This window comes from Trachurus trachurus, assembly GCF_905171665.1.
Source record: "Trachurus trachurus genome assembly, chromosome: 8".
Lineage (NCBI taxonomy): Eukaryota > Metazoa > Chordata > Actinopteri > Carangiformes > Carangidae > Trachurus > Trachurus trachurus.
Window position 1 is genome coordinate 17465782 of NC_139905.1, and position 11276 is coordinate 17477057.

The window sequence follows — 11276 nt, forward strand, 5'->3', positions numbered from 1 at the left end:
TTAGGTATAGGTGGCTGTTGGGACAGTGTTTTCCTTTGCCTCTGCTGGATAGGTGGTGCTTGCGTCGCCTGGCTGAGTGGTGGTGGTGGTGGTGGTGGTGGTGGTGTTGGTGGAGGTGGTACACTGGAATATCTTACAGGTCCTGTAGAGAGAAAGGGTAAAACGAGTGATGTAAATACAAACAGAGAGGAGGAAAAATGGTACGAGCTGTGCCAGAGATTTTCTCTCTGTGACTGCTGCATTGGCCTTGAACTCCCAGCAGCACCACATAACGCTCGTACATAAAAATCCCCAGTAATTCATCAGCCCTAATGTTCTGGGCTACATATCCATGCAGGTGGAGGCGCCTCCTGTGCAGGCGCCCCCTCCTCTCCTTCTGAGCCCATATGTACTGTATGTGCTGCGTGTGCGTCTTTGTGTGCGTCTCTCCGTGCAGATCTGCAGAGCGCAGACATGAAAGCGTGGCGAGCTGGCTGCAGTGTGTGGGGAGTGGGGAGATGGATGCAGCTGGCCAGTGAACCAGCTCCACTGTGAAAGACACAGCAGGAACGCCTACTAATTGCGCTGGTGTGGTGGTGTCCCCTTATTCTCCTCTGCAGCCCCTCAGTGTCTCTCGTTCACTCTCTGTCTTTCTCTCTGAACTGCCAGTTGCTCATCCTCATACCCCGGACTCAGACCAGCAGCGTTGCTCTCTGTCTTTCTGTTTCAATCTCTCTTTCTCTCTTTCCCCTCCCTCCCTTGTTCCCTTTCTGTTTACCTCCCTGGAGTAACTCATTCTTTAACACCTTCAGTCTCACTTGTTTTCTCTCCACTCCTCCATCACTGTGTGTCTCTCCCTCTGCTGCCTGTCTCTTCTGTTGCCCTTCTTTCCTCTCTCTATCTGTCTCTTTCATTCTGTCGCTCTCTGATGTAACTGCCCCCATTCGTCTTTTGTTCCCACTCAGCCGCAGCACAAAACAGTCTGTTTTTCCTTTCCCTGCCTCTCCGCCTGCCTCTCTCCAGCTCACTATGTTGTGTGTGTGTGTGTGTGTGTGAGAGAGAGAGAGAGCTAACAGGTAACCTGCTAATGAACCTGTGTGGACGCACTCGGTGTGTGTCCCTTAGCACCAGAGAATCACAGCTGAAGGCAGCATGTGTTTGCAATCTCATCGATATGTGTGCTTCGCCTCTGAAAACAAGTGAACACAGGCTGAGGGAGAATTTCTGAGGGGGGACCCATGGGTGGGGTGGGTGTGTGCTTGTGCGTGTATATGTGTGTGTGTACGTGTGTGTCTTCTCTTCCCTTTGATTAGGCTGCTCAGCGTAAATTGGCACAGCACAGACCCACACACACACACACACACACACACACACACACACACACACACACAGACCTTCAGATCCCTCAGCTGATGACAGCTCTGCCTCAGCCTGCTAACAACAATCTCTCTGTCTTGCTCTCCTTTTCTCTCTGTTTCTCACACTATTTCTGCTACTTAGACGTGGGAGTTGAGGTGAAGAGAGACGGGGATGAGGGGAAGAGAGGAGATGAGAGAGAACGAGGGAGGAAGGGATGACGACTGAAAATGGAAAAGGAAGCTCACAGGAGATGAGAGGTGAACAGAGTGAGAGACGGAGGGAGCTGGAACAGCAGGGGAGCGCAGGAGCAAAATACGGGAGAGGGGGGGTGGGGGGGGGAGAAAAGAGGGCGGAAAGAGAAAATAACAAGAGGAAGAGGTAGAGAGTGAGAGAGAGAAAAGGGTGGAGAGAGCATGTGGGGAAGATAGCAGGCAGGGATGGTGGGTGGGGTGTTTTTGATCAGCAGCCAGCTTTTCATCCCTGTCAGTCTGCACAGAGGAGAACAGGAGAGGAAGAGGGAGGGAGGGAGGAAGAGAGATGCGGAGAGGGGAGGGAGGGAGGGAGGGGGGAGGCTACTACCACTGCTGCCTCAATGCACCGCTGCTCCCTGCTGAATGTCAGCATCTCTCCCTTCCCTGCTCCCCCCCACCCTCCTCTGCATTTGACCTTCCTCTCTCAGCGCTGCAGTGCAAATTCACCACCACCAGATGGCGTCTGTATTACAGGTAAGCCTATACAGTACTGTGGCCTGGGCCGTTCACATTAACACAAAAACACTGGCCTCTTGTAATTACAGCGGTCTACAGTCATAACAGTGGGTGGTGGTGAGTGACAGTAAAACACAAAGGGCACTTAACTAAGCGTTTATACAACTAGTGGTTGTTGATATGCATATTGCTTGCCAAGGTCATTACGTACACATTATTAAAAGATGGGTCAATCCATGAGATCCTGGCCTTTATGGGCTACAACCCTGGCAGGAGAGGATAGGGTACTTGATACCAGTGTTCAGTTGAACACCACCCTGAACCCTGCGATTTTCTCCTTTGATCGTCTCTGTGTTTTACAGGAGCTGACACTAGTTTTTTTTCTGTTCTGCACTGTATCATCTATCCAGCCATGGTGCTGCTGCTTGTGACAGCAATGTGTGAATTCAATTTTTTATTCTGCTCTGAGGAAGGAGGAAGAGTGGAGGGGGAGCGAGGGGGGAGGGGGAAAAAAGGATGGGGGGGGGGGTGGGGGGGGTAGAGCGAGTGGAGGGGAGGGATGAAAATCAAAATCAAAAAGCACAGCAGCTCTGGAAGCAGAGAGGCTATTGTTGTTGTAGGAACAAAAACCTTTGCAGGCCTAATGTACATAGGCTATATGAAACACTTATATCGGAGGTTACGGATGGAAGACCTTCTAAAAAAAAACCCTCTCTCTTTTCTTGTATGTATGACTCACTGTTAAAACTTTGGTGGCAATCAGGGGAAGTCAGCTAAAAAAGATTAATAATAATAATAGATAACACACAGGACTGATATGAGGTTTTTGTTTCCTTACCTCATGTTTAGGACATTTGATGGAGAAGTCATCCTCGTGGAATGTGCAGCCTGTAGGCAGGGTGAGAGAAAGTGAAGAAGAGGAGAGTGTAAGTATGGTGGACTGACGACGACAACAACAACAACAACAACAAAAACGAACGAAACACACAGTATGACACATGCAACAACCCCTACAATCCCCACAACCCCCCCATACCCACTCTAAAAACCCAGATAAATGACAAAGAGCCTGGATTAAAATGAAAATTGCACAAGATAGAGGTAGAGAGAGAAAAAGTGAGTGAGCGAGCGAGTGAGCAAGAGAGAGAGAGAGCAACAGAGGGAGGAGAGAGACTGAGTGGATGAGTTGCGATGCAGGCAGGCAGTCAGATATGGCTGGTGCACTCAGCAGGATTAAAAAAGGGCCCCGCTCTGCTCCCTGTGCTGGCTCGGCAGACGTGGCAGGCCTTCTAATCCCCACACTGTACTTCCTTGGCATGAGGTAATGTAAGGGGAAGCCATACAACACATGTGCTGACACACAGACACTCACTTGTATCGACACCGACGACCACGAACACACTCACGCTCACGGGCATCGAAGGCAACGTGCACAAAGCAACATGGTAGCGAGACCAGATAGGGAAGCACTGAGGCAGCAAGGCACACAAACAGATGCATGCAAACCCGCACACATGCACATTCAGTCCCCAGACTGCAGAATGGATGGATGGAGCCACAGGGGTTGTGGTCAATAATGCACACATACACACTCTCCTCCCTCTAACTCTTCCCTCTCTCCCTCTTACACTCCAGGGTCCCGCTTTGCTCTCATCATCCCCTTTATTCAAAGCCCCCTTCCTCTTTCCCTCCCTCTTTTCCTCTCCCCTAGCACCCTCAGACATCTCTTCTCACACTCAATAATGTTACTTCTTGATATATTTTCCTTCTCTCATTTTACCCACATCCGCTCTCCCAAACCTTCTCTTTTTTTTGCTCTTCTTTCATTTTTTCTTTTTTTCTACCTATCATATTTGTTCTCCTCCCTATTGCCCTCTCAACCCACTTTCAATTTCCCCGCTCCCAATTGCCCTTCTCATTTCTCCTCCTTCTCCTTGGCTTTTCTTCCCTTTTCATCCCCTTTTGCTCTCTTTCCTCTCTTGCTGTGGTCTCTTACCTATCTCTTTGGCGCAGACATAGTGGTATTTATGAGAGCAGCCTCTCCAACAGCAGCTGAGGGACGCCCCCACAATCTGGCACTTGTAGCAGCTCTGGGGTTAGTCAGACAGACAGACATATGGACCGAGACCAATAAAGAAACAAACAAAATGACCGATAGAGGCATGTAGGGATAGAGAGAAAAGGAGGGGAGAAAAAAAGTGTCAAAAGTTAATTTCTCAAAGCCGCCAGAACATATTCTCAAAGTGACTGTACACAGAATCTCTCTTCCATAAAGTTTCACTTCCACAAGGATGCACACATTTCAGAATACTACAAGACTCACTGGTGGTAATTGCTATCGTACCGTTTGGGCTGAGTTGATGGCAGCCTCCCTCAGTCCGTATAACCTCCCAGCGACCATAATTACCCCCTTGGTCCAGATGGCACAGTTTTCATGGGCCCAGTGCTCCTTAGCCTCTGCCTCCACTTGTAGCCTTTGGAACAAGCTGTCATTGGCCTCTTGGTCGCCGGAGGCCCCTGCGCTGACGGCCTGGAGCTGTTTTATCCTCCTGAACCTCTCTCGTAGAGTTAGTCTTCGTGAACCCCCCTCTCGACCCGTTCTCTCCGTTCTTTCTGCCCGTCGGTAGCGCCAGTGATGGTGTCTGCTACTACTGCCCTCTTGAGTGGATGCTTCTGCATTGCCCTCCTTTTCTGTGCTGTCCTCGCCCTCATTCTTCGAGGAGTTGCCTGGTTTTTCGGTGCTGTTGCTGCTGCTGCTACTGCTACAGTGGCTGTCGTTGCTCATCTCCGTCTCTTCCCTGAGGGATTCTGTGTGCCTGGCCGTCAAGATTTTCCGTGGAATGCCATCCTCTGCGTAGTACGGTCCACACAAATCACCCAGGTCTCGGTAATTTGATGGCTTTCCACATATGGAGCACGTGAGACACCTGTCGATGAGGTTTTTATTTACCAAAGGTCCCTGTAGCATGGCAGCAGTGTGTGGCGCCACCTTTGCGACTGTGAAAGGATTCCTCATTCTGAGTATGCCCTTTTTTCTACGCCTCTGAAATACTACTGCGTCCTCGGGCTTGTTGATTATGGCACACCAAGAGGAAAAATCTCGAGAGTTGTTGATCCGTACATAAGGACAGAAAGACAGTTTGGAATTTTGATGTACTGGTCTGCGCCTGATTCTCTTCACAGAAATTGTCTCAGTCTGTTTTTCTGATTGCGATATTGTCACTACAGGACCCACAAGACCCCCCTTCTGTTTTTCCTCATCATCTATGTCCCCTCTTTCCCTTTCCTCCTTTTCCCTTTCTTCTTTTTCGGCCTGTTCACATCCCGCAGCCCTTACTACTGCCTCAATAACCTCCATGGCGTCTTTCATCCCAGGTTTTGGCCCAGGCTTTTTGTGGACTTTCACCGGCATGCCAGGAATCTGCTCTGATGAGCCTTTGCCTCGTTTCCTCTTGGACGGGTTTGCTGATGGTTTTCTGCCTCTCCTAGGTTTCGGGATGAGTTCTGTGCTGGTAACCTGGGGGGCTTCTGTGATTTCATCTGGGCTGATTGATAGAGGTCCTGTGAACTCTGTTGGGGATATCTTCTCTTCTACGCTCTCCTGTTGTTGTTCTGCTGTTTCAGTATTTGACTCCTCAACTGACTCTGTCTCCTCCAGAGGTGCTTGGCCTTTTCTCTTCTTTCTCCTCTGTTTTAGATGCATCTCATGGTTGTTTTTAATGGCCCTCTGCTTGGCAAGCCTTGGCGTTGTAACTATTAGACTCCCTGCTTCCAAGGCTACCACAGAGGCATCTGTACTCTCCACCATAGCCCATCTCTTCCTTTTAGTTCTGGAGGACTTGGTGGCAGCAAGAGATACATCTTCTGATCCTTGTTGTGTCCACTCTCCTGGAGTTCTGGCTCCTGCTGGGACATCCGCTGAGCTCCAAACCTTGTCAGCTCTGCCATCATGCTGTATTTCTGCTTTAATGTTTTCCACATTATTTACAACTTCTTCCATCCCTTGTCTCACTTTGTCTGACGTTGACGCCACTTGACTGATGTCATGCTTTTCTCTTTCTTGTGTCACCTCCTCCTTTCTTACTGCTCCCTCATGTTGTTTCTCTCCTTGTCTAGACTCAATGCTTTTAACTTCCCCATCTATCTTCTCTGTGCTATTTATGAGTATAGATGTCTCACTTTCCTTCAAGACATGCTGAGACAAAGCCTTGGTTGAAACATCATCAGTTAGATTGCTGTCTATGTGGGGGATGGCGAGGTGTTTCTTTGAGCTGGGAGATGTAATTTTCTGCACCATGGCCTCATATTTCTGTCCTCTGCCTTTTCGTGGTGGGAGAACTTTTGTCTTAGTGGGGCACTGAGGTGGCACCACAGGCACATCACTAGTGATGTCAGTTTCACTGATGTTAGAGGCTGTGTCTTTGGTTAGTGAAGTGGCCACAGGAGTTTTCTTGGGTGGCCCTCGCTTTCTTTTGGGGCCCCTAATAGCCTTCTCTTTAGGCGAGACGTGCTGTTCCAGCAGGGGTTGAGGTGGTAAAGGTTTGGGTTTTGGTTTTGGACCCCTTTTTTTCTTTACTGGTGCAGGAGAAAGTTCTGGACTAGGTTTCCGCTTTAGTAGAAGTGATGCCTTTTCCTCAGATTGTTCAGATAGGGCAAGTGGGGCAACTGGGTCCTCTGGAGCATCTGTGTTTTTGACTGCATTAGCGATGGTTGTTCGAGTCTGTTCCACAGTTACAGGCTCATCTACTGCTGGAGAAACATCAGTCGTTTTTATTTCTGTTAGCGTCTGGGGTAGAATATCTTCACCTATTAATTTTTCCTTTTCTTTTGACAGTTTTTCCTGCGAGGGTTTTCTGGATCTTAAGACCATGTTCTTGCTTTCCTTCTCTGGAGCCTTTACCTCTTGGTTTGATTTTTTCTCCTCCTTGTTTATTGGTTTAACATCCTGGTTTACTTGTGTTGTAGAAGCTTTTAGACTCTTTCTGCCCCTACTTTGCAGTCCTGTAAGGGGTTGAATTATTTCTTCTTGTTGTACCAGCTTTGCTTTGGAAACTGAGCCTTTGGGACGACCCACTGGGGCTTTGATGAGTGCAGTGTTGATGGGGGGCAAAATATCTGCAGGCTTGGGTCCTGGTTTTGGAGTTGACTTTATAGCTGGTTTCGGTCCAGGTTTTGGCCCAGGTTTGGGTCCTGGTTTTCGTTTCACAGGAGTCTCAATTTTCTGTGGTAGCTCTGGTTCATTTGGCACAGGTTTTGGTCCAGGTTTAGGACCTGGTTTAAGTACAGGTTTTTGCCCAGGCTTTAGTCCAGGTTTAGGCCCTGGTTTAGGCCCTGGCTTTGCTCCAGGTTTAGGCCCCGGTTTTGGTCCAGGTTTTGGCCCTGGTTTGGACCCCGGCTTTGAGCCTGGTTTCGGGCCTGGTTTTCTCTTCACATGAGGCTCAACTTTGGGTGGCAAGTCTGGTGCATTGAACGAGCGCGTACACATTCTCGAACGGAAACCATCAGTTACCATTTTAGGAGTCTGGCTCACAATAGATTCCTGATGAGCTAAGTCCATTTGATCTGAAAATAGCACAGTTTTGCTCGGAGGCATGCAGGGTTTCTGTGTAGGTGAGGGGGCTCCTTCCTCCTCCTTCTCGCCCTCCCTCTCCAAGCTTAACTGTCGCCTCATTCCAACACCTGAATGCATGATTCTCCTTCTGCCCCTGGCATGCTTACGTCCAAAAGCCCTTGGCTGAGCAGATGGGGCCACAGGCTCTGGCTTAGCCAAGGGGGTCACAGCACTGGCACAGCTGATGCCTGGCTCCATGTCCTCATCACCTTTTTTGGGGGAAGGTGGAGTGTCTGCCCAGGAGGGGGCTGAGGGAAGTATTGACTTCCCTGGCAGCTGAGGAGAGTCTGGCTCCAGCACCTTAGCATCACTGTGATCAATATGATCTCTGGCCTGAGCTGGAGGTGCCGCCTTGTCATTGAGAGCTGAAAAGACTGGCATAGCAGATTGGGGTTGAGGAGCGGTGTCACCGATGGCTGACTCCCGTGCAGAAGCTTCTGCCGCTGCTGTTGCTGCTGCTGCATTTGGATGTGCAGGTGCCCCCGCAAACTCGTTGTCTGCGTGGAGCTCAGCACTCTGACTCTCTGTCCTGCTGCAGAGATCTCCAGGAGGCTTCTCTGGCCCATCTATATTATTCATGTGCTCCTCAGATGATAACTGGCTCACTTCCTCCCCCTCCCCCAAGTCCTCTCCAACCTCTGCAGACAGAGGAGGAGAAAGCGAATGTTGCTGTTGTTTTTGTATTTCGTCGTCCTCATCTTCCTCTTCTTCTTCTTCCTCTTCTTCCTCTTCTTCATCTGCTTCCCCCTCTTCTTCGTCCTCCTCGTCTCTGCTTTCTCTCTTGTCTGAATTGCTCTCATCTAGCGCCTCAACCTGCGGGGTTGGAGAGGTGTTCTCCGAGCTGTCCTCTTTCTCTGTGGAGTATTGATCCTGTTCAAGGTCACCCCTGGAAATGAAAGGCAATGTTTTCACTGAGCTCTCAGAAGCTGTTGGAGACTCAGATTTGAATGCCTCCGATTTCACCTCTTGGCCAAAGTGTTCTTTGTGGCTGGAGTCAGAAAGAACTGCCGGGGATTGTTCGACTGAGTCTCCTGCATCAGGATCATATTTGCCCTGGACCCCCTGATATACTGTCTCGCCGAAGCAATAACCTTTTTCTGTCACCTCTTTGTAAAGGGAGGTGTGTTTCTCTTCATCTGTCCATTTGTCTAGCTTGTCAGTAGTTTTAGTTGTGTCTAAATCTCTGTCACAGTCAGGAGTGTTTTCTGTTGTCACCTCCTCTTTGTCAGCTGATTTCTCTGTCCAGGCTGATTCTTCAAAGTTTTCTTTGACAGGCTCACTGACATGCTGTATTTCTGACGGGGAGTCCTGTTCTTGTTTCATGGGACTGGGAACTGTGATGCTTGTAGGAGACCTCTCATCACCGATGCTCTTCACAGGAGTGCTCATGCTGTCTCCTCCCTGCCCCGACTGGCATCTAGTAGGGTCAGGGGTAAGGTTGTGCAGACCTGAGTCCCCCGATCTGGTGGACATATCATCTGGAGATGTCATGGAGCATGATGAGGCTGTGTCCAGGCTGAGTTGTGTGTTGTTAGGGGCCTGTGCTGGACTTCGGCCCTGACCACAGAAGTAGTAGCCTCTCTCGAGTTGTTCATCACTACTGCTAGAATAGCCGCCCTCATGAAGTTCCATGGGCATTGGCTGGTGCTGTGGGGTAGAGTAAGGGTCCTGCATGGAGCCTCCCACACCACCTCCACTATCTGGATATGGAGGACTTTTGTACTCCTCACCCTTTTTGGAGGACGCCCCACTTCCAGCACTGCTGTTGCTCCCTCCGCTACTGCGCTTTCCGCCTTTCTTGTTGGCCACCAGGGCCTCTGAAAGTAGCAGCTGCTGGACGTTGTTAGAGATGTTTTCTACCTGAGAGGTGAGGGCATTCAGGCTCCACAAGCTGGGGTTGGACAGCAGTTTCTCTGAGAAGCGCTCTTTCATGGTGGGGACCTGCGGCGTGGAGGTGTAGCTGTGTTGGGCGGCGTGGGGCACATTGGGTGACGGGTGTGAACGTGGGGGCATTAACATGGTGTTGGTACTGGCTTGCTCCTGCAAACCGGCTGAGGAGGATGAAGAAGAGGAAGCTGCCCCAGGGGTCATGGGAGGTTGACCATATTGGAATGACTCCGGATTGGTCATCAGAGGCGAAGGGGTGGAACTGTATGAGGGGGATCGCCCTACAGAGCGTGCAGGGGAGTGGCCTGAAGAGGGGCTGCAAGTCTGATAATACTGTTCTGGGGATCTGACAGACAGCTCTGAGAGACAGTAGTTTTGCTGGGGTTGGCTGTAGTGTGGGTATTTAGGGTGGGGCTCCTGGGGGTTGGCCATTGCCTGTAACGGAGTCTGCTGCTCATACCCTCTAGCGGGAGGCTGCTGGTAGCCATAGCTGTTCTGGGTTGACCTGTAACCCCCCTGCTTCAGGTTGGTGTGGCTGCTCATTTGTCTCCCATACTGTGAATTTGGGGGCATGTTGTAACCTTTATAACAGTGGGGCATGGGACTGCATTTTTCCATGTATGGTGAAGGAGAAGGTGAGTGCTGGGGGTAGTGCAGGTGACTCTGAGGGTACATGAGAGAAGAGGAAGAGGGGTTCGAGGGATGGGACTGGTGGTGGGGGCTGGTATAGGCGGGGGTGGAGGGCTGGTGACACTGGGTTTGAGAGTGGCCCAGCATGTCCATGTACTGGGTGGAACCAGGTGCAGGGGTACCACCAGCCTCTATACGCCCCACCATCTCTTGGTCGTACTGTGCTAATGGGGCTGGGTCCTCCCATTTCTGTTGTAGGTGGCCCTCGCTTATATACTGGGCTGTGTAATTTCCTGGGCCCATATGGTTACCATAGCTCCCAGGGCCCTGCAGGTGCTGATTGGGATTTGGGGGCGGCACTTTGTTTCCTCTGAAGGATTTCTTGGCCTGCGAGGATGCTGAGCTTCCATTTCCACTCCCATTCCCCCCACCAGTGCCTGGATAACCAGCATAGGCTTGCTGGCTGTAACAGTCCTTGGGTCCTCCTCCAGCTCCTGGTCCTCCAGCTGGAGGCATGCTCGTGGGGTTTGCCAGTGAATGAGCCTCATAGCCTGACCTTGTGTGCCCTGGGCCCGGACCTGGATGTGGGCCGGGACCCGGGTGTGGATGCTGCGGGTGGGGATGATGCGGGTGTTGCCGGTAGGTCTCCAGGCGGGATAATTCATGGGGCTCCTGCTGGTAGCAGGGTTGGTTGCTGTGGTAACCACCGCTGCGCTCACGGAAGGACTGCATAACTCTCTCCGTCTGTAGCCAGAGCAGGGAGGGGGAGGTGAGGTGAGACGGGAAAAGGGGAGGGGGGTTTGGGGATCTGAAAGCAAGGAGAGAGGGGGAAGTAAGGAAAAAAAGAGGGAGAAATTGTGAGGGTTATAGTTGTTGAGCCTGCAGTTTATTCATTCTTTCATATTCAATGTTTAATTTGATAAAAAATTTGCCGGGAGTCAAAGCTAAAATGTGATGATGATATTTTTCAAACTCGCTCCCACAATCATTCAAAGTCACACACAGGTGTGCACAGAGACAGAAGGATGGAGATTTTCCACCCAGAAACACAAACAAAGTCAAGAGCATTATTTGATTTTGATCGGTAACTAGATGGTGAATGC

General features: G+C 50.5%; 1 protein-coding gene across 1 annotated transcript; it reads right to left on the minus strand.

Moving 5' to 3' along the window:
- On the minus strand, window positions 1–10905 carry rai1 (retinoic acid induced 1; the record flags this gene model as incomplete). The annotated part of the gene is made up of 5 exons (XM_083977686.1): window positions 1–142; window positions 1584–1621; window positions 2884–2933; window positions 4042–4135; window positions 4390–10905. The coding sequence occupies 5 exons, from the start codon at window positions 10903–10905 to the stop codon at window positions 1–3; spliced, it is 6840 nt and encodes a 2279-aa protein (XP_083833812.1).
- Between the last annotated feature and the right edge of the window lie 371 nt (window positions 10906–11276).